The 27,851-nt window shown below is 42.9% G+C and overlaps 1 protein-coding gene across 1 annotated transcript in view; it reads right to left on the bottom strand.

Moving 5' to 3' along the window:
• Positions 1–570: 570 nt before the first annotated feature.
• Positions 571–27,851, bottom strand: part of LOC146832707 (adapter molecule crk-like) — a 142,666-nt gene continuing 115,385 nt past the window's right edge. The window contains exon 3 of the mRNA XM_085604172.1: positions 571–1,148. Within this exon, the coding sequence (XP_085460298.1) occupies positions 1,083–1,148 (66 nt within the window). The 3' untranslated portion in view covers positions 571–1,082. The remainder of the gene's footprint in view (positions 1,149–27,851) is intronic.

The raw sequence follows: 27,851 nt of genomic DNA, 5'->3' as shown, positions 1-27,851 counted from the left end.
GCCAAGTGTTGATAGAGTGCTCGTGATTAGTTGAAAATTGAGAAGGTAGGAATACAAAGAAGATAAACAGTAAAGTTATTTACAGTCCATAAATATGGAACCTGTGTGAAGACATTCGACACATTTTTTAATCCGTAGTTTAGAAGATGCAAACTACAATTCTTGTTATCTAAACATGGCCTCAGTTCCAGTACATGTCAGTATGTTAGGAAATGTCGATGTTTCAACCCCAGGTAAAGGTAAAAGCCAATTGCTCCTTACAATAGGGTCTTCATCAGGACGAAAGTGGGAACATCCTAAAAGGTTGGTGGAAAATACCAATAAGTTACTAAATAAGATGTGACTGAAATCTAGGTATTATAGAAGGTGGTAGTATGGCTAACCTAAGGATCACTGTACTACGATCAGTGAAACGACATCAGAGAAAAATATCTATACTGACCAGACCCGCCAGAAGGTTAAGAAACTACAACGCTGCAGCTGGGTTAGTCTGCATCTTCTAAACTACGGATTAAAAAATGCACGGGTCCCGAGCTCACTGTGCCACTGGATTCAAGCTAGCCTGGCTGATGGGGGTGATATCCCAAAACCGGTCCCAGTATGCTTGTTTCTGGTCCAGGGAGGACCTGGCTTAACAGTTCGGGCTGGTCTGTTCCCATGAAAAGCAGGGTCAGGATTGATCTACATATGCCTGGGTCTACACTAGGGTGGCAGGGTGAGCCAAAGAACGATGGATTTTACCCAGATTTCACGATTGGGGGTGGATGTTTGCTTTGTTCTGCATTCCGGCCATCATTTGTGTGTCTTATGCTTAACTAGCTAAGGAAACACCAATTAAATATAACTGTAGCTGCAAATGCATCCATAACTCTGCATCACCACAAGAAACAACCAAATTGCTCAATATCAGAGGGGTCGACATACTCCCTAAGTCCCCATCTCCTTGCAAACAGGTCAACAGCTGACAACCTTCAGTACTACATTCTCTGGTACACAGTAAACAGAAGACCTCCTTTGACCAATATTTCCCAAATTCCAATTCCTCCAATTCCTCCAAGCTGCCAATTTCCTTGCAGCAGGCCTCACTGTCCGTCTTCATATATGAACAATAAGCCTTTCTCTAGCCAACGAAATGCGTGATAACACAGCTGCAGAAGAAAAAGAAAAACAGCCTTATGCCAAGGTTACAGTTACTGGTTTCATTTGAGGCCAATGTCAGGCTAAGTTAACTCACAAATCAAAATTGATGTCTATTACACAATTATCCATGTCTATATAAAATAGGAGAAATGTTAAGCATGGCTATGGAAATAACATGATTACAATGGTCAAAAGATCAATCTAATAAACTTATATAAGAATTTTTAATGGCTACAATGGTTAAATATGATTTATTATTTAAATGCATCACACATGCGTGATTAACATCTATGATAATTTCACAAGCATTAACATTCAGAGCAAGTATAAACTCAACCCCAAGAAAGATGTAACCAGCTTTCCTGAATTCAGAAATCCATCAGACGAACAATTAATAAACTTATTTTATCAATTAAGTCTGGTTCTCCATATGACCCCTGCCCGCCCAGCATAAGGCACCTGATACCCACACAACTAGCAGTGTATCTGGGCTTTATCTTTAACACAGTATTTGCCAGTGGAACTTTTCCCACTCAATGGAAACGCACCTCCATTCTCCCCCTTTTAAAAAAAGACAATCTTGATAGCTCAGAACCCGGTAATTATCGCCCTATTGCAAGATCACCCTTTGCTGCCAAGTGCATTGAAAATTCAGTGAATAAACAAATCACTGAACATATTGAATTTAATTCATTATTAGACGAAACACAACATGGTTTCAGGAAGCATCATAGCACTGAGTCGGCCTTAATCACAGCCATAGAAGATATCCAGTCAATTCTAGATGGAGGAGGAACGGCCGTGCTGGTGCTGCTTCATCTCTCGGCGGCCTTTGATACGGCCAGCCATGAAATCTTGGAAGCAGGAATAAAAGGCACTGCACTTGAACTCTTAAAATATTTTTTAACCAACCGGCAACTAAATGTAGCAATGGGGTCAGTAACCTCCAAACAGTTTTCCCTACCATGCGGAGTTCCGCAGGGCTCTGCCCTGAGTCCCACACTTTTTAGTCTATATGTAGCGCCATTAGCCCTGATAATAAAAAAGCAGGATTTGCCCTAGCTTCCTATGCTGATGACACACAGATTGTGGCGTCCTTAACAAATGGAGAAAAGCACCCGGGCGAGGCCTTTAAGATCTGTATGAAGAATGTGAGTGACTGGATGGACGGCAACTGCTTGAAGTTGAACGCGTCTAAAACAGAGGTTATCATCTTTGGTAATAAACCCTCCCTCTGGACACCTGACTGATGGCCACCAATACTCGATATGCTACCTGTACCCACTGCTAAAACTAAGGATCTGGGCATCATTATTGATAAAGAACTCAAATTCAAGGACCAAGTCAGTAAAGTCACAGCCATCTCCTTCTGTGCTATAAGATTAATCAACAAAATTAAGAAATATATACCAGAGGAACTTTTGAAAACAGTGACTCTGGTGTTGGTCTTCTCCCGCCTAGATTACTGTAATAGCCTCTACTTTACCATCAATTCAGGCCTGATTAACAGGCTTCAGATTGTACAAAATGCGGCGGCACGTCTTATCTTAAAAAACCCTAAAAATGTTTCATCAAGAGAATCCATAAAAAAATTACACTGGCTTCCAGTCAGGCAGAGATGCAAGTTTAAAGTCTTATGCCTGGCTTTTAAATCACTACACAATCTAGGACCAACACAATTTAGGAACAAATTAAAATGGTATGTTCCCAACAGAACCTTACGGTCAGGAAAAGCCAGGAACATGGCAACCACCCCTCTCAAGAAGGCCACCTGGGGAGGCAGGAGCCTTTTCAGATCAGCAGCAATGCTGTGGAATACATTACCCATTACTTTAAAAACAGCACCCTCTTTGATTAGTTTCAGGAAAGGTTTGAAAACTTGGCTGTCCACACAAACCATCTGAATGAACTAACCTGATTGCTATCTGTACTAGTGTTTCTACTGTTTTTAGATCGTTTATAGCGCCAAAACACCTCCGGGCATGAGCTGCGCTTTATAAATTTAATTTCAATTCAATTCAATTCAATTTCAATATTATTAAAGTTAAATCACACATTGAATATAAATGTCATATATGAGTATATAAATGTATTTTCGTGGCATATAAAGGTGTGGCATCAATTATGCTGCTCCAGGGCTGACTGTTGCCCTAAATAGTTGAAGCGCTAGAGCAGTAGTATTCCAGAGCACAACAGAACTAGGGGTGGGCGGAATTTGCGGAATTAACCTTCGCAAATTATCGCGAAAATGTTTAAAATTATCGCAAACAAGCAGAAATGCGGAAGTTTTTTTCCGGCATGTTCGCGAGATTTTCTGCATGGTTGCGGGTCGCCAACTTACCCATGTGGTTGCTTGCGGGCGCGGCCATCTTGTTTTGAGTTGTTCTCGCGGTGCATGATCGCGAGAAGAAAGACGTGATCGCGCGACGCATGACGTCACTGCGGGCGCGAACTGTCGCGAGACAGCGCAAATGGCTAAAAACAATACAACATCTCATGGAGAACGCGACAGGATCAAGAAAACTTGTCGGCGAACGCAGGGATTCAGGTAAGGCGATCGCGCGCGCGCGAGAATGTATTATTTTACAGCGCGAGCAAGAAACAAATTATCGCCAAGCTGCGGAAACCGGAATTTTTGACATTTTCGCGCTCTCCGCGAAACGCGAAAATGTCAAATTATCGCAATTTCCACGAACGGAACGAAATTTTCGCCCAGGCCTAAACAGAACACAGCACAATAACAAAACACAGAGCAACATAACAACATAACAAAAACATAGGAAGACAGAGCATAACAAAGCAGTAAAAACAAAACACAGCACAATAATCACAGTACAACACAACAATAATAAAATTTAGTAATCATCACACAAATACAAAAAGACATACAATCCCTTACATCACCACTACAATAAATGCAGCCCAACAAATGTGCCCATGTGCAGGTCACATATTACCACCTTCACACATCAGCGCTCCATGGTTGCTGGATATCATCAGTAATTAATAAATATATAACTTTCTATTTTTTATATTATTATTCATGCCTATTCCTCTTTTAACAGGGTGTGAGGGTGGGGCTTAGTAACCCGCACTTAGCTCCGCCCATCAATCTACCAGCAGTACTTAATTTGTAGTAGGTAAAAATATGTCCAGTCAGTCACGCCACAGTCTCAGGCAAACCTGTAGGAGCGGATAACAAATTTGTTTTCCGATAAGCTTCCCAGGAAGTAATGGAATCAAAACCCCGCGGCATGGTTACATTTCAATGTTTGTATATTTGACAGACTTCTGGCTCAAAAATACAGAAAGAAAAAAAAAAGAAGGCAGCCACAGATTTGTGAATTCTTCCAGATGGTGTGACACAGCTTTTCGCTGACTTTCATATTTTTGGAAAAACAACTCCATCTGTCTAGACTTTGGCTAGTCACACTGCTTCTGTGACTGTGATGTATAACGAGAGTGCCAGGCAGCATAGTGCTCCGGTAGCTAAATGCATGGACTTGTGCACGGTGTGCAAAAGGCTCCCTGATTACTTTTACTGCTGCTCTTTCCTACCTGCTGATTAAATAGACAACACATTTTAATTAAATCGAGAACCAACTACGTCACCGTAAGTAAATGACGTCGTGCATCGTCAGAAAAATGTAGTTTATTCCTACAAACGACATAAATATGAGTAGAGACCAGTCATAATGAAAATCAATCCACATATGTGACTAGTCTAGTGCAGTGCTGCACTATTTAGGCGGTCTGTGGTTGCTGAATACAGCTTCAGACAATACACCACTTCAAATTTAACAAGCATTAAAAAAGGTCCTGCGTCTGGCTTTGCAAATGTTTTTTGCCAATGTTCTTTAGCATCAGTAAAAGGAAGAAAAAAGCATAATTATTGCGGCTGCTAAGCAATTTTGCAACAAAAAAAAAACCTAGGTCCTCATTTATGAGGAAGCTTGCGCGGCTGGAACGTCACTTTTTGTGACATTCAGAGGCGCAGGAGCCTGCTCCATATTTTTAAAGCTGTTTTTTTCCGTTAAAGGGGCGTGCAATGGGTGTTGCTGGGGGTCATAAGGGGAGCACAACTAGGAGAAATATCTTTATTTCTCCTCGTTTTTTGTGCAGGAAGGTTTCCGTTCCTTCCCAAAAATAATTATCCCCGCATTGAAAGCTACCTTGCACCATGGTGCAAAGGAGCCTGCATTGACGCACAGCAACACATTGTGTGCCGGAGAAGGGGAAAAGGACAGGAATGCACTGTATCTCATAGAAACGCCACATTCCTGCCATTTTGTTTTGCCGTAGGGCAGGGGGGCAGGAAGGCCTGCGGCGCTGCCGTATGGCAAAATCTAATAAATGAGGCACCTACTGAGCGATGATGAATATGCATGCATCATTATTTGAGGCACACATATCTGTCATGATGCCTCAGCCCATTCAAAACTTTTAATTTACCATTTCCATTGTGGAGAGGTAAATTAAAAAACAGAAAAATCACAAAGTCCATTCTTTAGACAGGAGTAGTCCAACAGCAAATTGCAGCTACTATGCGCTTAAAAAGTGTTTAAAAAAAAGTGGACTAGGCAGGAAGAGATGTTGAAAAGTAAATACCCCGGGGAGGGGAGTGCAACAGGGATCAATGGGTTGGAGCAACAGAGAATTTAGGTAAGGGGATTTTAAATTTTAAAAAGCTGAGCCTGATAGGTAAAGCAACGGATGAGCTAGGAGAGGGGCAATACGGAGCGCGTAGGGGAGCAGGGATCTGAGAGGGAAAGCAACACAGTGGGGAGAGAACAAGAGAGCCCATACACTCATATATAGTGCTGAGAGCTAAATAAACAAGAAGTTCCCCGAATGTAAGCAGTGGAAGGATAAAAGTCATCCAGTCCAAAGGATAGTGAAGAAGCTTTGCTTCAGGGGAGAGACAAACACAAGAAGACAAAGGACAGTGATTTAAAAAGAAGCAAGCAATGAGAGTGACCAGAAAGTCAACTAACGATAACATCTGGGCTGATTAAATGCCCACTACAATTAGTGGTCACAAGGGTCCATATTTATGAAATTCTGAATCCCAAATAGCGAATCCATAAAAAATCGCTATTTGGGAATTGCCAAATGGAATGCATTTGACCTGCAATTTCCAAATAGCTATTGCTACTGATTCGCTATCGCTATTAGGAATTTGCAAGTTAAGAAAAGCATCTCGGAACCTCCTGTTTGCTTTATATATACCACTAGCCCTGATCCAATCTTGAAATGGATCGAAGTCATGCCCAGATTGCAGCTTTCCAGCCTGTCGCCAGGGGTCCCACCTGGTTATTGATTAGGAGTTATGCAAATGATCATCTGTACAAGCAGAAGATTATTCATGGTCAGGTTTGTACCAGTTCAGGGAACCATGACTCATTCAAAATGCATCTTAATAAGTAGTCTGGTGTGCATGTCTTCGTTTGCAATCAAACCCAACTGCGAACACTTGATAGCCTACAGAAGGATTTGAGTGCAGGTGATATAGAAGTGTGCATGAGCCAAGGACTTTGTCCTATTATAAACATGAAGATGTAAGAAAAACAAATCATGGGCATTTTTGACAAGATGGTCAAAACAATACAAAACAATACAAGGGTACAGGCTTCATGGTGCGTGTTTTTCAGAAGCAATTAAAATGATACTAAATACCAAAAATAATGTATTGCTGTGTGAGGACAGAACATTAAGAAGGTAAGCAGTGGTCAGACACAGTCCAAATAAATTATCTCAATAAAAGTGTCCCATCTGTTTCTAAGTTTCTTCATGGGGTTTTGCTGTAGATTCTCAGCATTCAACTTAAGAGGGAGGTGAATCCATGAATGGCATTCAAGCTCAGTCTCCGCTATTTCATCGTCATAAACATTTAGTCTCCTTTATACAGTAGAACTAGGATGTCTTAGCACTACATTTGACTCAATATGTGTATGTGCCCTCAAAATACTGATAAATTTGAATTTGCACGACCTCACCGCCACACTTATTGACCTCATGTGCAAATGTAGTTGCACTTGGTAATGCTGGTTCTGAGAGAACTGCAAATATATTGTGTATTAAAGAGCATTACAGGAGAAAAAACTCTCAATTTCGGTGTTGTGTCAGGTAAATTTGCAGAACCCTGCTAATTATATATTTTTTTAAATCTGGGGAATTGAGTTTACCACGGGGAATTACGATTATTTTGGGGTCAATCTAGCCAATGCTTTATCCAAGATCCCTCACATTATTTAGTGAGCTGGTGCGTAGATATAGAGCAGCTTTTGAGACAAAAGGAAAACATTTTATAGCTACTAGTGTGACATCATCAGTGTTAAAAATTTACCAGTGCAAAGGGTTGTGCCAGCTTTCATAGGGCTGAGATCTGGAAATGTCTCTGACCTAAGTCTGAAAATTAATTCCTGAGGCCTCTATTTAGTCTCCTGAGTAGTGCTCCACTGCTCCCCATGCATTTTTAATCTAGCACAAATTAAGTTGCTCACTTTGCCAACCTTGGGACACTGCTCTATTGGGTACATGTTTGGACCTTGAGAGAACTGGAGCATTAGAGACAATCCTTAGTGAATCTGATTGAACTAGGTAGATCTTGTGTCACGCGTGGTGCCACTGTGTTAAAACTTGGGTGTCAGTTGTTGGATCTGAAAGAGCTTTGGAAATATCCCAGGCTGACTTACTGTTTCTTGAGTAACATGTTTAAGAAGAAGTATTAGCTATATGTTATGAACAGATTGAGGAAAGAGGTCAGGAATGAGGGGTTGGTTGATGTTTTTGAATAACTAATGTATTCTGAAATTCGAGCAATATATAGACAACCTTGTTCCCCATAAGGCTAATAACCTCTATATATGCATTAGACTTGGAATAACTAGTAAACGTATATACTTACAAATGGTCTAAAGTTGTTGCAGCAAGTGACTATTGCCCTGGTTGCAAAACTATCATGGACTCAGAAGATAATTTATTATTTTTTACCTAGCATATGGTACATCATCACATTGTGGTTTCTGTGCACAAATCAGATATCTGACATTCTGCTCTTAATGTTTAGACAGAGGGTGTCCTTATTTGATTCATTTTGGGTGCCTTTTTTTAGGTTTGCACCTGGTTATCACCAGATCCAATTCCATGATAATTGTATTTCGTAAATGTCGATTTTGTGACTAGTCGTAAATTAGGAAATGCTATGTACATGCGGTTATCGATTCGCAAATAGGTAATTTCTGTATGCCGTTTCCCATTCTGGGTAGAAATCACATTTTGTGATGCTGCAAATGATTTTCGTACATATCGAAAAGGCAGTTTTGCTTTTCTTGAGGCCCCTTAATAGTGATTCGGACCTTAAAGAAATGCACAATTGGTTCGCATATATGGGCCAAGGAACAGCTCCGCATCTTGGAAGCAGAAGTTGGGTTCCGAAGCGGAATGTAGAGCAGAAGGGTCAGAGTGGTGCAGAGCACATGGAGGGAGCAGGCTCAGCGGCCGAGGGCAGAATGGAGCAGCCTTTAACAGGATGTGCAAAATTGTGGTCCAGCCCTTTAGGACACTCTGCTGCTGTGTCTTTGTGCCAGTCCCTATCATGCTGCGACAAATCCATACTAGCAAGCCGGCTCTTCTTTCCCACCCAAGGAGTCAAACGGTAAGAGGGCAGGTTGGTCAGTTGGGGAAGGTGGTGACTCTGGGGGGCATGAGGGTTCTGCAGAGGGGGGCATCTGGCAACTGCTTCCATTCCATCGTGAAAGTTGTGTTTGGTGATGTTGGGTTAGTTGGATAGGGAGAGGATGAGTTGGGTGTCATCTGCATATGATGAGATGTTAAGTCCGTGTGCTCTGACGATGGAAGCGAATGGGCCATGTAGATGTTGAACAGGGTCGGGCTGATAGAGGATCCTTGTGGAACTCCGCAGGTGGTTGGAGTCGGTTCTGAGAGGAATGGAGGGAGTCTGACTCATTGCGTTCTGCCGAAGAGGAAGGAGAGGATCCAGGCAAGGGCCTAGTTCCGGATTCCCGCGTCATGGAATCTGCAGGCTAGGGTGCGGTGAGAGACAGTGTCGAAGGCCACGGAGAGGTCAAGAAGGATGAGGGCCACAGTCTCGCCTCTGTCAAGGAGGGCACAGATGTCATCTGTTGCTGCAAATGTGTGGTTTCGTGCTGTGGTTCCTTCTGAAGCTTGATTGGGAGGAGTGGAGGATGTTGTTTTCTTCGATGAAGGCGGCGAGTTGGCTGTTGATGGCCTTTTCCTTGACTTTGGCCGCAAAAGGAAGTAGGGAGATCAGTCTTAAATTCTTGAGGTCGGTGGGGTCTGCTGAGGGTTTTTTCAGGAGAGGGCTGATCTCGGTGTGTTTCCAGTCGTCAAGGAAGGAGGCGGTCTCGAAGGAGCGGTTGATGATACGTTGGAGTTCGGGGGCGATGATGTCTGCAGCTTTGCAGTAGATATGGTGGGAGCAACGGTCCATGGGGCCCTGAAGTTGGTGGTCTTCATTATCCTTAGGGTGTCTTCGATGCTGAGGGTGGTCTCGCTGTCAAGTGTCGGCTGCATGCTGCTGGGAGCGGTGGGAAGGGGTTCCTCGTGGGGGTTGTTGTCATCAAAGTTGTCATAGATGGTCTTAATTTTGTGATGGAAAAAAGTGCTGCCCCTATATGACCCAAAAGGCTATATAGAGAAATCCAAGTATTCCTGGCAGATGTCAATGTTGTTATGTTATGTCATGTTATCTGATATTTATAAAGCGCACGGCTACTCCCAGGAGTGTCCCGGCACTAGGAACAAAGACCACATAATGGCATACAGAACATTCCCCTACAACAGAACTCAAAGCTGAAAGAGGCATGTTTTCAGATTCCTCCTGAAAGTAAGGAGGTCTGGAATCTGTCTAAGAGAGAGGGGTAGGCCATTCTACAGCCAAGAGGCCACTGTTTGAAAAGATCTTCCCCCTACCCGGGAGAGCAGGACCTTCGGAGTTGAGATCAGAAGCTAAGCAGAGGACCTCAAGGTACGCTGTGGTATATAAGGTTGAAATCTTTCCCTAAGGTAGGGGGCTCCAATCTTATGAAACGCTTTTAAAACCAAGACTAATGCTTTAAAATGGAATCTTTTCCGCACCGGAAGCCAATGTAAGGAGGACAGAAGCTGAGCTGTGTGAGTCCTAGGTCCTGTCAGAAAGGTGGCCCTTGCTGCCACATTCTGAATCACCTGCAATCGGTCCATTAAGTACTCAGGGAGGTCCAGATACAGGGAATTAACATAGGCCAGTCTTGACACCACCAGGGCCTGGACCACTGTTTTCCTGTAAGGGACTGAGAGCAGGGGGAGAAAGTTCCTCAGCATTCTCATCACCCTGAAACAAACCCCTGCCACTGTTTGGATTTGGGCCTTCATAGAAAGGGCAGCATCCAATTTAACCCCCAGATTTTTCACGATGGTGACTGAAGATGAGGGGGGGACATGTCCTGCGGCCACCAGGTGTGCCAAGCTTCATACGGACGCGGACCTAAGAAGATGATCTCTGACTTTTCAGAGTTACACTTTAATTGATTGTGTCTGAGCCAGGAGAAGACTCCAGAGAGGCAGGTGTTAATTGAATTGCCGTTGAATTCAACACCCGTCTCGCACGTGAACAGCAGTTGAGTGTCATCCGCATACAACACTAGTTTGGCACCGTATTTCTCAGCGAGAAGGACGAGAGGGGCCATATATAAGTTGAACAAATTTGGGCTCAATATGGAGCCCTGTGGAACCCCGACATTCATGGGGGGGATTGCTGCAGCAAAAGATGGAGACCAGATAGTTTGTGAGCGGTTATCTAGGAAGGACGTGAGCAATCTTAATACCGTGCCTCTCACTGTTCTCAGCCTCTTTGCTAAAGAGGAAGAGGTGTGAGGTTTGGACATACAAACATGCAAGGCCCCATGACCCAACAGTATATCTTGTCAAAGTTTGAACTTTCCTTACCAGTCTTGGCATGTTGGAGTGATTCCTAACTTTGGTTCTTGAAGGTCCTGGGCTGTCTGTGGTAAGGGGGACCCTTTCCGATAGCCACGGTGCTGCCCACAATGAAAAGCCAGTGCAGACCTTACCTTCCAGAAGGAGTCCCAAGAGGTTAAAAAACACAGTAGGGAAACACATCTGATGAGGGCAGAGACTCTAGGAAAGGAAAGGAAGGAAAGAACCCACAGGCAAGGGCAAACCCCAGTAAGGAGTGAAGAATGGTAGACACGAATTCCAAACAGGAGTAGAGGGCTTCCATGAATCCAAACAAAAGCTGGGAGCGCCAACAGGAAGCCAGAGTACACAAAGCAGGAGTAAAGGATACCAACAAGAGTGAGGACACAACAGCAGGAGCATGGACTTTTGCAACACAAGGAAAGGAAGATTCCAGCCCTTTAAATATCCAAAGGCAGGAAGTGACATAACAGGAAATAAGCAATTGCCATCTTGGATAGGGAAAAGAAAATGTAATGAATAGGAAAGGTCACCTTTTTGGAATGGTTAAACAAAAACCTTCCCAAGGCCCTCTGGGAAACAGGACTGCGCAATCATGGGAAGAAGAAGGTAACAAGATGAGAGAGAGAGAGAGAAAGAGAGAGAGAGAGAGAGAGAGAGAGAGAGAGAGAGAGAGAGAGAGACCACTGTCGCTAAATGCTGCCAAAGCTTCTGATTCCCTAGAATGGCCTTACATGGTTGGAGTCCTTGGGAAAATTGGCTTTAGATCTAAATATCTTGAGCGGCTTGATCTACTCTGTAGAATGCCAATGCCCAGGATAAAGGTCATTAGGGTCATATCTGACCCTTTCCAATTAGGGAGGGAAAGTAGGCAGAGAAGACCACTGTTCTCTTTGATTTTCACACTGGCTTTGGTAGGTAGGATTGGACAACACACGGGATGAGGTAATCTCCATGTACGCACTTGTATTCTCTTATGTACAGCACAACCAGTCACAACTAATGATAGAATCCTACAAATATTCAAAACAAGCTACAGGCTTCCCTACTGAGAAAACAGTAATATTACGTATAGGTTGTATGGAGTGAAGAGGCTTACACAAAATACCTCAAAATACTGTGTGCTCTTGGTTTCATGGCAGCCAGGACGAATACAGTGAACATTTTGGGTGCAAGAACCCCCACTAACATCAAAAACTAGAAGAATGCCATGCAATGTGGCTTGTTAGCTGAAAAGTATGTTTATGAAGGGATCAGCTGTCCCCAGAAATTTGAGAAGATATGGGTGTCATGGAAGGCATATTAATAGACATTATAAGATAAAACCTGAAACAGGGAGACATGAAAATCCTAATTGAGCTAAACCTGCTGTTCCATCTATAAGTGAGGTGGGACCTCATGATGTGACACCCTTAGGGCCTGATTACGAGTCTGGCTGTTCAAGGACCACCAGACGCGTGGTGGTGTTGTGGTGGCAGCCCAGGCTCTGCCTCACCGTTGGTCTGACCACCCCATTAAGAGTTGGACAATGCTGCCAGGGAAAATGCCATTTCTTGGAGGTACACAGCGGTCAGAGGCCAAAATATGCTTGGGTGTACCACTGCGATCCTGCCAAGCATATTATGAGTTTCCTCTTTGTGTGTGGGTATATGGAGGTTCCTCCTCTGTGTCAACTCTGGTGGAGAGGAAACAAAGGGGGCCCTGGAGGGCCCCCTGTGCCTCCTTTGCTTGTGCATGCACACAGGGGGCATAACATGTGCCCCCTCGGTACATGCACAACAGTTCCTACAACAGCATCCACTTTCCACTCCATTCTGTGAAGAAACCTTGTGAGGTGTTCCCATGTTTATGTTTATGGATTTATAAATCGCATGGCTGCCCATGGGCTTCCTAGCGCTAGAAGGGTATGACAGTGGTGGTCTTGTTCGGTTCACCAGATAGGGTTTTTAAGGAAAGAGCAGTGTTTTGAGTTTCTCCCTGAAGGCTAATTTGTCAGTTAACATGCGTATCTCTCTGGGCAGTGAGTTCCAGATGTTGGGGACCAGATGAAGAAAAGATCTTCCTCCCAATCTTGCCCATTTTATTCTGCCGAGGCGCATTAGAAGATCTTTTGAGGATCTTAAGTTCCTGCTGGGAATGTAATGGTCAACCAGTTTTCTTAGTAGCGTAGGTCCTCTGTTGTTCATAGCTCTGTGGGCAATGCAGAGTGCCTTAAAGGTGATCCTTGCCTGAACTGAGAGCCAATGTAAAGTTTTCAGAGCGGCTTTGGCTGACTGCTTTCTCGGAATCTGAAGCAAGATCCGTGCAGCAGCATTCTGAACCACCTGCAGCCGATGGATGACATATTTTGGTGCACCAAGGTATAAGGAATTCCTGTAATCCGGTTGTGACATAATCAAAGCTTGGACCACTGTTCTGCGGGATTTTACAGGTAGGATGGGTAAAAAATTTCAAAGCATATGTAGTAATCCAAAGCATTTACCTGAGAGTTTCTTTGCTTGGGTCTCCATGCTTAGATTATCAGCTAGCCAGACTCCCAGATTTTTAATGGCTGTCTTGGGGATTGATGGTTCACCCAACTGGATTGGCCAGCTGGTAATGTTCCTGGGTACTGTCTGGTTTCCCAGGAACATAAGCTCCGTTTTATCCCCATTCAATTTCAGTGAGCATTTACACGTCCAATCAGCTATTTTAGACATGCAGGGGCCTAGGTTCTTATGTATGAAGTAGGGGTCATTCGTCACTGATAACACAAGTTGTGTATCATCGGCGTATGACACAATTGACATGCCAAATTCTTGTACTATGTCTGCCAGTGGCTGCATGTACACGTTAAGAAAGTGTGGGACTTAGTGCCGATCCCTGTGGTACTCCGCAAGATATTTGGAGGGTGTCTGAAAGATGGTCCCCTTCCATCAAGTGGAAGTTTTTCAAAAGGGGCAACACCCTGGGAATGCCAGGCCACCTGCGGGACTACAAATAACTTGTAATTTGGGGGCCGCGGCGAGTGTCGGCGGTGCAGCAGTGGAGTACCGCCCGCCTTCTCACAGCCGAAACTCGCAATCGGGTCCCTAGTGTATAACCTGTTGAGTAAGATTTCCGCTGATCTTTAACTGTGTTTGTAATTCCGTGACTGTAAATTGAAGAGGCTTTAATGAGAGTTTTTCCACTTCTTGTGGACAGCCAGTCCTTCTGAGATGCATTCCTAAGATAACTATGCACATGTTCATTCTTCGAAGAACATGCTCTTCTATCCATGATTGGCAAATAGTTGCCGAATTTATTTTTCAAACTCTCAATTGAATGTAACATTCACAAATGTTTGTCTATTATTCTGATCAATTTTGCCTCTATATTATCGTTCATTTATGGAGAGGTCTGATGTGATCCAGATGAACCACCTTAATGATTGTTTCTTGTAATAATTCTCTTTCCATAAACTGATCAAATGAAGCCTACTTGTCTACGTTATAGCCCTCCATTGTCCTGCCATTGCGGTTGTTGCGGGTAAGTTCACCATAATTAATGCTCCAATTCCGATTGTTCAGATGGGAGCTTAAAAAATTAAATACACTATTTTCTGCAGTTCCTTCCACAAATAAGTGTTTTTAATAATACTTTCACTGAAAATTAATTTCAAATCTACAGATGAAAAAGACTCTGTCAATACGGCTTTCACATGTAATATTAAGTTTGTCATCATTCAGTCTGCTGATGAATTATTTTGCTGGTGATTTACTTCCAGACCACACAATAAACAAATCTTCAATATAAGGAAACCATATTACGACATGTTCTCTACATTTCTTATTCCCCTCTTTCCATACCACTCATTCTTCCTAACAGCCTATCTGTGGAATTAAATCATGGCTTCTTCAAGATACTATGGGGCATATTTACAACGAAGTGGCAGATCGTGGAGTTAGCATCCTTGGCTTAATGCCACGCTCCCCCACTTCAGAAAGGCAGAACTGCACCATATTTACAACAATATGGTGCGGCCCTGTGTTTCCGCCTGCGCTGCAGCATAAATTTAGCTGCATAGCTCCAACACAGGCACCCTTGCACATACTGCAAGGGTGTCTGCTTTGAGGGGAAGATTGTTTATGTGCAGGAAGGTCTCCCTTACTGCACATAAACTATCTTTAAATGGTGTTTTGTAACTTTTATGTGTGCTGCTTAAGGCAGCACACAGAGAAGTCGCAAGACGTCATTTTCTTTTATTGTTTAAAATCAATGGCATTTTGTTGTTTCTGTGTGCTACAGAACGCAGCACATATAGTAACAGCAAAAGCGAGGAGCAATAAAGCATTTCTTCACGTTTCACCTGTTTAAGACCAGGTTTACCCTGGTCTTAATTTTGGTGGTGCCTCCTATTTACGCCAGCCTTGTAAATAGTGGGCAGCATCAAAATCATTGTGTGTTGTGGTGTAACGCTTCCACTGCAACACCCATTGCCCTCTTATTTCACGCTAAGTACAGCGTGAAAGGGTGCCTTATTTACAAGGCAGCGTTAAGCCACGTTAAGTGTCTTAATGCTGCCTTATAAATATGGAGAAGCCCCTATCGCCACCACAACCTCACTAAAAGTGAGGTTGTGGTGGCATTAGGGGCTTGTAAATATACCCCATTGTTTTTATAAGTATCCCATTTTCCCCTTCACCAGAGGGATTGATAATCAAGTTGTTGTCACTTTTATGAGATGCAATTGCCTTCATCCTCTTCTAAATGTTGTTAAATGGTCTTTTCTGTTTTTTGTTTTTAACAGTCATAATCCTCATATCCTGTAATATTTTAGCTGGACCGTTTCCTGTCATGGGCATAAGTTTACACTTCCTTTTAATTCCACTTGATTCAGATTTATCTAAATAAATGCCTCCAACATATTGGCTATATGTCTATTGAAAAACATCGCGTTCCGTAACAACGCGGTCATTACAACGACCCGTTGTTACAACGCGATGCCATTACATCGCAAGTCAATAGGTCGACTTGCACTAGATGGCGCTTCAACACCTTCCCTACTGTTGCGCAGGGTGGAGTCGGCATAGCAAATTATACTATTCCTAATGTTGGAGTGCCATCTAGTGCAAGTCGATCTAATGACTTGTGATGTAATGGCATCGTGTTGTGACAACGGGTCGTTGTAAGGACCGCGTTGTTACGGAACACGATGCAAAAGCCTGCGTTATAGCATACTATATTCATGTCTATCGGTTTCCTCATCTGCACATCACCACTGTCCTCATTTTGTTCTTCTAACACTTCAGATCATCAAGATCCTCTATCTGTAAGCCTAATATCTCATGGGATATGCACATTTATGACGTGTCTCTCTGGGGAACGTGTGCAAATTGTTTGGTTAGTTTGAGCTTTTGAGTAAAGTTACAGACCTCAATTCAGACTTGAACATCATTGAAATGTGTTTTTGGACAGAACGTCAGCCGCAACTTCAATACCTTTTCCTCTTCAGCAGTCAAAATATGAACTGAAAGATACACTTTTATACTATTCTATACCTGCAGATCTCGTTTTTTTTAAAGTAACACTTGCACAGTTATGTAATGATTTTTCATTTAACCCATCTTTAAAGCATTTGGCATTTTAATGGACTTGATTGTCTAAATAAAGTATTTGAAACTCAAACTCAAACTATTATACTATCAATTTCATTGATATTGTCCTTTTAGCCTACTTTCTTTTTATTTGACTTCAAACTTTGCATTGATTTTTTGCTACTTCAGAATTTTCTCCTCCTTTGCCTACTGTTGTTTTGCCCATTTATTGCTTTGCTGGCTTTTCTCTTTTCTCCTGTAGTCTTGCATCGATATTCATTGTAATACCCCAATAATGGTTCTCATAACAATACCACATTAAGACTACATCACTAAAACAACAAGGAATAGGATGAATGGCCACTTAGGTGCCCCGGCGATCAATTTACCTTTGTGATGCACCAATTATATATCTAATGATATGGTTTGTGGTGTGCTACCATTATCTTGCCGTCTCTACTTAATGGGACTAATGGGGTGTTATATCATACATAATTATATTGGGAATGCTTACAGTCTGGGTAGGTTTTTAGGTATTTTACAACAAAGACCTTTACTTCGAATTTACTTCACAGGTGCGATCATTATATATGTGTATATTTGGGGGGCGTGGCTTGGCGCCCGATGTGAATGGCGGTGTTCGTGTAGCGCTCTCCGAGGCGGGCCGAGATATCTACATAATGTGGTTCACTTTGGATATCTGGTGAGCTGGTGTGGATAACGGAGGATGCCCTGACCTGCGCCTATTCCGTGAGTCATTGCTGCCCAATTACTCCGATATTCAATGCGGCGCGCTCTGCATTTCTGAGATGCCGAGCGCGACCGCCATCTTGAAAGCGACCTCCCGTTTATTAAGCGGCACTCCGGCTCCGGTGAGGAGAATTAAAGCAAGCTTTTGCTTAAGATATTTCTTTTTCCTTCTGGCATTTTGAGCACTCAGCTACATGCGGCTCTAACACATATAAAGCCTTTTTTTACAAACTTTCTGTGCCTGTGAAAGTCTCTTCATGGCGAGTGGTTGCTCTTTCCGGCTTTGTTCCTGGTGAAATGTGTTCTGGAAGTCAGTTTTTTTACGCATCACCAATATCTTAACTCCTTTGGATCTGCACAGATTAATGCCTGTAACACATTGTTGTTGGACTCTGTTCTTTTTACTCTGCCCTTGCTGTTGCGCCTAAAAGAAGCTTTGGCTCAGGGGATTGTATGCTGCGAAGTATATTCACATGCTGTGTTTTCAGACCCCATACAGGCTTTTTATATCTCAAAAAGGCGAAAAAGTATAGCTGTCAAGGTTTTCAAGGAGGGCAATTCGTCTTAGTCATTCTACAGTGATGATAAAAGACTGCCTGTGCTGAACTTTGTCGTGAATCATTTAACAATATTTTTTCACAGGATGTAGTTTTGTTTTCACCAGATTACAGTATTAATACGTTTTAGCGTATTATCTTTGTGTGTTTTTTTTATGGGAAGATTGAGGAAGCTGGGACCCTCTACGCCACGTATCACTTATACGTTCATTAAGAATTCTAGATTTTTCTCGGAACTTTCCAAGATGGAAAACTCGCTTGCTTCTGCAGCATCCCCTTCTTTGAACGTAAGTGCTTCTACAAATGGTAAGGTCACCACCAAAAGACTCAAGAAGGATCCACCTTCTCAAACAAATGCTTCCATGCCTGTTTCCCTAGAAGTACTGCTAGAAGAGATAAGGGCACTTCGGCCCTTCATGGAGGCTAATTCCACCAAGCTGCAGTTCTTAACGGAAAACTGGTCTCAGATGAATGAGCGTCTTACTACAGTTGAACAGAGTGTCTCTTCCTTTTCTCACACGACTGAGAAAGTCAATACTCTTCAGTCTCAGGTTGCATCATTGCAGCAGCAGGTCGAAGATTTGGAAAACAGAAACAGAAGAAATAACCTTCGCATATATGGTTTGCCGGAAGGCTCTGAGGGGCCAGACCCTTTGTCTTTCTTCAAGTCTTTTCTTCCTAAATTGCTGCACTTGTCTGAAGGAACTTCACTCAACATTCAATGAGCTCACAGACCTGGTCAACAACGCGCTGACACTTCTTCTTCTCAGAGACCGAGAGGGGTCATCATGTACTTTCTCGAATAAACGGATCTAATCAAGGTACTTTCAGCAGACAAGTCTATCCAACGCATTTCTTGGTCTGGCTCTTCACTATTTTTCGCTCAAGATTTTGCCAGATCTACAGCTAACAGGCGCAAAGATGTTTTGAATATGAGACCTGCTCTACGTGCTATGGGTGCCATATATGGCCTCTTCCACCCCTGCCTTTTCAAGGTAACCTATAACAACAAAACAACGACTTATGAAGATCCTGTCAAGTTGCAGAGTTTCATCAATTTCAGCAAAACTGACTCTTCTTCTTCATTCCACTTTATTCGATTAATTAAAATCATAAAAGTGCACACAACATATACATTTCATATATACATACAAAATACAATAAATAACACTATTACATTCATCATAAAACCAGTTTTAAAAATAATTCATGATACAGAAGCCATAGTGCATAAACAGAGAAAATCACATAAGGAAAACCGTGCCATAAGTGCATGCCATTTTTTAATCAATCGACAAGGTCCTACTGGCTATCATCCTACCCTTCACCCTAACTGCGGCCACAAGAAAAGACGCTATACAAAAAGTTTCATAAATATTGGTTAGCATTTGTAAATATAGTAGGGCAGGTTTGGCCTGGAAGAAACCCTTCTGTCTAAGCAAGGGAACCAAGAACTTCTTGCGGGCCCCCGTATAGTGTTTGCAAAATAATACAAAATGTAGAGTATCTTGGATGGAGTAATTATCACAGGAGCATAGCCCCGCATCCTCGGGTTTCGACCAGGTTGGATAATCCCCTAAAATAAAGTGTAGTAAATTGAATCGCAGTCTGGTCAGTAGCCAGCGATGAAATGGTTTAGTGACTATAAGCAGATAGGGTTCTATTGACAAAGTAGTTTTTAATAGGGAGTGAGCCCTCACCAAAGGTTTTTGTATTTCAATCCCTTCCCTTTCCATAGTCTTTAGTTTTATGAAATTGCTTTTTACCCATTTCAAATCATCCTTCCTGATGTTTTCCGGATGGTCATATAACTCCTGACGTCCCAATTTGGCGAACATAGTTTTAACATATACCAACCAGTTAATCTTATCAACTCTATCCAATTTAACACAATCTCTAAGTATCTCGTGATTGAGACTCAAGTCTGGATTAAGCCAAACTCTGAGCCAGCAGAGTAACGGAGCCATGCTCAGGGTGTCAGATAAATAACCCAAACCTAATTCCTGATGCAAAGAGAGAGTGGGGGCAGATTGGGGTAATGAGAGTAGTTTCCGCAGAAAACTATTTTCAGCCACCTGAAGATCTGGTTGGGGTTTATATCCCCAGATCGCGGAGCCATAGCTCGCTATGGCCAAGCACTTGGAGGAATATATTTTTAAAATGGCCTCCATTGGTCTTGCCCCCAAGCGTTTCGCAAAACCTAGAACAGCAGAAGTTGATCTGGTTACTGCGTTCTTTTTTAATTTTTGTTGGGGGACCCAAGTACTTTTTTCATCAAAAACTACCCCAAGATAGGTGAAGGAGGGGACGAGTGACACTAGTCCTCCATTACAAGTGAAGGTTTTTATTTTTTTAGGTCTCCTGCCAATTACCATGACATGTGATTTGCCTATATTTACAATTAGGTCCAGGGACGACATAAATTCACCAAAAGCATCGAGTAGGCACTGTAGACCTACCAACGTCCTAGCCAGTAAGACAGCGTCATCCGCGTATAGGAGAACTGGAATTAAGGTATCTCCTACACGCGGAATATCCAAACATGCTTTGACCAGGGTTTTGTCCAGAGCATTAATATAAAGGGTAAATAACAGAGGTGCCATAATGCAGCCCTGTCTTACCCCTCTTCTAGATTTGAAGGGCTTGGAACAACTACCATCCCGAGATAACCTGATCGATGCAGTAAGATTACGATGAAGATCTACTAAAAAGTAGACCAAAGGTGGATCTAGACCCATCTCCAATAGAATTGTCCACAGCTTTGACCTGTTGACCAGGTCAAAAGCTGAGGACAAGTCCAGAAAAGCAAGGCTCAACGTGCACTCCTTGGCCATAGTGTATTTACCCATTAACATAAACAAATTCAAACATTGGTCTAAAGTGCCACGACCTTTACGAAAACCATATTGTAGATTAGTTATAATTTTGTTATCTTCTGCCCAAGCTGTGATCTTTCCAAGAATCACTTTGCCAAGAATTTTCACCACCGAGTCAATCAGGGATATAGGTCTGTAACACCTTGGATCACTCCGTTGGCCCTTTTTGAAAATCGGGATAATTGTCGAGTGACACCAAGATGGAGGAGGCCCAATCAAAGCCACAGCGTTAAAGACATTGGCCAGAATTTTTGCCCAGAAAGTAGGATTATGTTTGTAAACATCCACTGGGACATGATCAGGGCCTGGTGCTTTATTGCTCATTGTGTCCTTTATGGCCTTTTCTATGTCCTCAATTTCAAAAGTAAGAGGTGACCTCCCTTGCTGTAAAAAATTATTAAACTCATAAATATTGGGGTCATTAGAGCCATAGATCCCTTCAAAGTGATTTAACCATTGGGCTTCTGTAACATTGGTTTCCTGGCAACTATTAGCCAAGCCTGAAAAAAAGGGGGTATTTACAATTGACCAGAACTTGGCACTATCTTTTAAGACGTCGACTGATAGCAGGGCATCCCACGTATCTGCTTTAATTTCAGATTTTCTCTTATGGATCGCCAATTTATATAGTTTCCTACGGCTCGCTATCAAAGACCTATCTTGCGGAGAGGCCTTCAATGCTGAGATTAGGGCACTATGTGCTTGCGAACAACTTTGGTCAAACCATTTTTCATGCAATTCAACAAATCCCTTGAATTTAGTGGTCAGGTCTTTAGCAATCTGCGACCAAATACCCACAAAGGCTTCCACGGTTACGTCCTTCGAAGTTAGGGGATCTTTACATAATAATATGAGATCCCTGGTATTCGCACATAAATCAGTAAAGAATAGTGTTGGTATCACTTTGATCCACTTAAGCCTCCTATCTTGATCCCGGGTTACCAGGTTTTTAGGGCCAAGTGTTCTCCTACTTAATTCCAAAAACCCACAGTCTAAAGCTAATTCCAGCAGAACGGGATTGTGATCGCTAAAAGGAGATGATATAGCATTGTAAAAAATAACCTTTTCAAGAAGATTGTGAGTCAGAAAAATGTAATCGATAATGGTCTCACCATTCTTGAATGTATGATAGCGATCAGAGGAGTTAGCAAAAGAGGGTTCGAAAAGATCTGAATCAGACAAAAAAAAATAATTTCTAGGGCAACACCTCGAGGAGAGTGCTCAAAGTGCGGGGTCTCTGAAATAGTATAGACCAAGTTATCTACTATGTGACAAGCATGTTCACATAAGTGTATATTAAAATCCCCCAAAAGCAAAATAAAACAATTAGTGGAATGATCTCTCCTATATTCATGTAAAAAATCATTCAGTATTCCCAAATGCTTATTCTTATCTGTACATTCACTTGAATTATAGAAGTTAATTAATAACAGGTTAAAATTATTGGGACGGTTTACTTCTAGAGCCAATATATTAAATGAATCAACCTCTAGTCTTGATAGAGAACCTGTAAGGTTAAGGGACAAGAGGAACAACAAACCACCCTTTGCTCTACCAGCCTTAGATGGACGTGGCGGTAGGGAGAAGGTTCTATAACCATCTAACCAGAAGTTGTCCTCCATGTCCCATGTTTCCTGAAGGGCGATAATGTCATATTGCTTTATGTTATTCAGCCATAAGGGATCGTGTTTCTTAGAATTAAGGCCAGCAATATTCCACGTAATAATTTTACAATTACGAATGAGATCTACATTGTTCACACCTGGATCTTGAACCATAGAAATCAAGTCGTCACTAGGCGCCCCTATCCCTAGTGGTCAATCATTTTGGCCCAACTGAGAAAGGGGGAAAAATCTATTAGAGGACAACAGCCCTGTATCCCTGGGAGTGGGTAATAGAGATGAGTGTTGTGCTGGTGGTAACACAGCCATACTCACTCTATCTTTAGGTAGACTAATAACTCCATCTTGAGGGACAGGCCTATCCACATGGGAGGGAAAAAAAGGATCATGGATTCTCCTAGAGGGTGGGTAAAAAAAACCCAGGGGCACAACTCTAATAGCCCCACCAAGCTGATCCGTTGCATTCCATAGCAATCTTCCTGGTATATTTTGGTTATTAAAATTAACAATAATGCAGTCCCCAGTAACACGTTTGGGGCCATGACCCACCCAGCCAACTCGCCTTGCCATAATAATATTGGCTGAAATCCCTGCTGAACCTGAGGAATGATGCTCACACCAATACTTAGTTTTTCTCAATAGTGCAGCTGTGGATTCAACATCACCAGCCGGTAGAGGAGGGACCCCCACCAAAACTACTACCAAGGGGGTAGCTTCTGGAGGTAAATTAATTATGGATGAATTGGGAGAAAGCAACTTCCCCAATTGCTCTATATTCTTATTACAGTCCTCTACATTCGTGTTGCATGCCACCTTCTTTCTATCAGCGAGTTGAATCCCAAAATTCTTGTCCCCAGCCGAGTGTGATTCAACACCAGGTTTTCGTACATTAGAAGCCAAATGGTTCATTAGTGGCTCTTGATTTATATTAACCGTAAATAAGAGGCAGTTCCTTTGTAGGGGACTTTCAACCAAATCAGCATTAAGGTGTGTGTTCGGACCTGAATTGGACCGCCGACTATTCAATAAAAGACGATTAGCGTCAGACTTAAATGAGTCAATCATAACATTTAGTCGGTCGCACTTACACCGTAGGTCCGCCACACACTTGTTCATGGTATCAATGACATCCTTGGCAACATTTGTCAGAATGGCCTCAAACCGTGACGAAAAAATCTCTTCGACCAGATTCCGCAGTGCTATTTGTATATTTTCATCCATGCCGTGGCTAGGTTTTGCTGTGTTTGGTTTAGGCCCCTTTTGTTTTTTACCGTTTATTTTAAGTAAAGCACGAGGTCCCTCTGTCTTGGTTGCCTGATGTTTGGATCCTTTTGCCAAGTCAATAGTAGCTACTTCCAAGAGCCGGTCCCGCTCCCCCATATCGCAACCAACAGTCCCCGAGGGAGCAATGACAGTTCCAGGACCCTTATTTACAATCACCTCCGGTTCCAATGGAATAGATGGCAGTTCAACCTGTGGTGAGTCCACACCCTCTCTAGCTGTTAAACCCAACTCCCTTTCCACAACCTCGATTTCATTGTTCAACACACCCACCGCTGTAGTCAGGTAGGTAATAATAGAGGTGGATTTACGAGGGACTTTTGCATTTGAGCCCCCCTGTACCTGAGTTGCAGCCAGCTTCCTCTTACCCATGTTGCAGATGACAGGGGAGTGGCCCAGCCCAGTCTCCTTCTGGCTCCGACGGGCGCGGACGGGCCTGCCCTTGGCCCAGGCTTCGCCCGGGCAGCGCACGGGCAGCACCCGGGCATGCCCGCGCGCGTCCCGCGCTGCGGTATACCCTTGCCGCTTTTGAGGGCTCCAGGCGGCGTCTCAATGATGCGGATGGTGTGAGCGCTGTCAGGGCGTCTGGGAGATGTAGTTCGCACTGTGCAGGTTTGCCGTTCACCTCACGGCTCGACAAGGGGCAGAGCAGAGGCAGAGTACAGGGGCAGAGGAGCCGTTCCCCTCAGTCCAGCGTGATGTCCGTGGTCTTCCCGACCTTCAAGGTTAACTACCAGGTTCGTAGGCGCGTCCCGCGCTGCGGTATACCCTTGCCGCTTTTGAGGGCTCCAGGCGGCGTCTCAATGATGCGGATGGTGTGCGCGCTGTCAGGGCGTCTGGGAGATGTAGTTCGCACTGTGCAGGTTTGCCGTTCACCTCACGGCTCGACAAGGGGCAGAGCAGAGGCAGAGTACAGGGGCAGAGGAGCCGTTCCCCTCAGTCCAGCGTGATGTCCGTGGTCTTCCCGACCTTCAAGGTTAACTACCAGGTTCGTAGGCACGTCCCGCGCTGCGGTATACCCTTGCCGCTTTTGAGGGCTCCAGGCGGCGTCTCAATGATGCGGATGGTGTGCGCGCTGTCAGGGCGTCTGGGAGATGTAGTTCGCACTGTGCAGGTTTGCCGTTCACCTCACGGCTCGACAAGGGGCAGAGCAGAGGCAGAGTACAGGGGCAGAGGAGCCGTTCCCCTCAGTCCAGCGTGATGTCCGTGGTCTTCCCGACCTTCAAGGTTAACTACCAGGTTCGTAGGCGCGTCCCCTGACTCTATGGAGGTTTCTGGTGCCTCCTCTTCCCAAATTGTTTAATTGGTTCGCATGTCTAATGTATTGAACTCTCTTCTTGGTCTTTATTGGTTCTAGATACTAGCCTTTACTATTTCTATTTAGAATGTTTATCTGTTCTTAATCGTTTGTTCTGTTGGTTCTTGTTTTTCGGTACTGTGTTTATATTACACTTGTTCTGTCTTCCTGCAACGATAATTACTTTTGTTATTTTTTTCTTTTGTCTTTCTTCCTTACAGGTCCCTGGATATGCGCACCCACTATGTACCCTCACCTTATTTGATTTGTTGTAGTTTGTTCTCGTCCTCGTTTCGTTGAGTCTGGACGCGCCGTTCATTCCTCGTGGCTTCACCTACCCCCACTCCTCTGTGATGTCTTTTGAATTAGGTATGTTGTTTCTTTTTCACTGTCCTTCTTTTTTTTCCTCCTCTTTCTTTTCTTCATACTTCCTATTCTTATATTACAACTTCTTCTCCCACTTCCTTCTTTCTTCTCCTCCTTCTTCTGGTTCATTATTCTATTCTCACTTGACTATCTATTGTCCTTAGTTATCTTTCTCTATTGTCTCTTCTTTTTTCATGATCTTCATCCTTCTTCTTTTTTCACTTCTCCTTTTTTCTTCTTGTTGTATTTTACCTTTCAATCTACATTTTTCACTTCCTATTTTTCTTTGCTTCTTTTCTCTAGCTCACTTTTATATTTATTGTTCTTAAATTTTCTTTGTCTATGTATTTTATGCTCTTACAGTTGAAAATTGCATCATTTATTCTTCGAAGGTCTCTATGGGCCTTCCTTTCCTTATCATTTTAGTGTTCTTTTCATGTCCTTGAAAATCATATTATGGAATGTCAGAGGTCTGAATTCTCCTATCAAACAACAATGTGTATTAACACATGTATCTAAGTTAGGAGCAGATATTGTATGTTTTCAGGAATCCCATTTAAATGCTTTAGAATCCTTAAAGTTGAAGAAGGGATGGGTCGGGAATGTCTTTTTTTCTCCAGGTGAGGGTAAACGCAATGGAGTTATTGCTCTTTGTCATAAATCGTTAAATATTAATCTGCTTTCTCAACAGTCTGACGACGAAGGTAGATAGTTATATACTTAAATACAAGTGGGGGATGTTCCATTATCTTTGTTGAATGTTTATGAACCTACCAATGGAGACCCCCTGTTTTGGTCTTCTTTATCTCAGGAAATATTCCCATGTATTGATGATAATTTTATCCTCGCTGGTGATTGCAACCAAGTGATTGATCCCTTTACAGATCGAAATTCACTGGTCTCTTAGCAGCCCTACGACTCGGACACAGGGGGAGACCTATGGGTCTCCTCAACACAGGCATGTACGGTGAGGATGGCACCGACGCGTACCCACTGTAGGGGGCGCACTTGTTCAAGACGTACCCATTCAGTCAATGGGAGCGCATGTACGCGTCGTACAACTGGCTTCCATTGACTTCTATGGGAGTCCGACCGAACCAAGTCCGACAGGATACGTGCGCATCGTACTCACTCGGTCGGACTGTAGGGGTCCGGCTCGGTCGGAAAACACTCCGGATCCGACTCGGTCAGAGTGCTTTCTGATCCGGATCGGAATCGCCCCTTTATCACTTAAATCTATTTAGACAATCAGTGAAATATTCAGGTTCCTTTTGAGAAGCTCTAATTTGTCTTATGCACAAAGATGGGAAAGACTTCAAATATTGCAAGAACTATAGGCCCATTTCTCTTGTAAAAATTGATTATAAAATGTTTTTCAAAGCCCTGGCTATTCGCCTTGAATCATTCCTCCCCCAGCTATTAGGTGCAGAATAATCTGGTTTTGTTAAAGGCGTGTCCTCTCTGATAATACCTGATTATTCTTTGATATCTTATCAAAACCCCCTTACTTACCACATTCATTAGCTGCAATAGCATTGGATGCAGAGAAGGCATTTGATTGAGTAAATTGGTCATACTTTTTTCATACATTGAAATGGTTTTGTTTTGGCTCCAGAATTATCTCTTTGATTTCTATCCTATATTCTAATCCACGAGCAGCCGTTTTTGTTAATGGTACTTTGACTCCTTATTTTGAATTAAAAAGAGGGGTACGTCAGGGTTGCCCATTATCACCGTTTCTTTTAAATCTAGCCTTAGACCCTTTTTTATCCAGGATTCGTCAGAATGTTAACATAAAGGGAATTGAAACTAAAGACGTCCAATTTAAGTTAGCAGCTTATGCTTGACATCTTATTGTTTCTTCTGTCCCTGCCTTCTTATAAGAAGGGGAGCCTTTCACCTCTGTATCTGGTTATGAACTTAATCGTGATAAATGTGAAATACTGCCTCTGACTAAATACACATTCAAAGACGATTTTAGCTCTTCTAACTTTGCTTGGAACTCACATCACATTAAATATTTGGGTCTTTACTTTACTCCTTTGATTTCGACAACCCTTTCTCTCTGTATGGAGAAATGTTTGCAAAAAATGTCCTCTCTTATCACTAAATGGCACCCGCTATATCTCTCTTGGTGGGGATGTCTGGATACCATCCAGATGATGTTGGCTCCATTAGTTTTATTCACCACTTCTAATATTCCTGTTCCTATTACTTTAAATGTTTTTTCCAAAATTAACTCTTTATTATCATCTTTTTTGTGGAACAAAAAAATGCCTCACATGTCCCTGTTGCGTTTAACAAAAATTAAAGCAGAAGGTGGTGTTAACTATCCTGATTTCCCCACTTATCGTAGATCTTTCCTACTTCGCCAAGCTTTGAGATGGCTCTCTGACTCCTCAGTGGACTGTCCTTCGTGGGTAACACTCGAAAGTTCCTTTCTCTCC

Source organism: Triturus cristatus, chromosome 5_1 (assembly GCF_964204655.1).
Source record: "Triturus cristatus chromosome 5_1, aTriCri1.1, whole genome shotgun sequence".
Lineage (NCBI taxonomy): Eukaryota > Metazoa > Chordata > Amphibia > Caudata > Salamandridae > Triturus > Triturus cristatus.
This window is presented reverse-complemented; position numbering and strand designations above follow the sequence as displayed.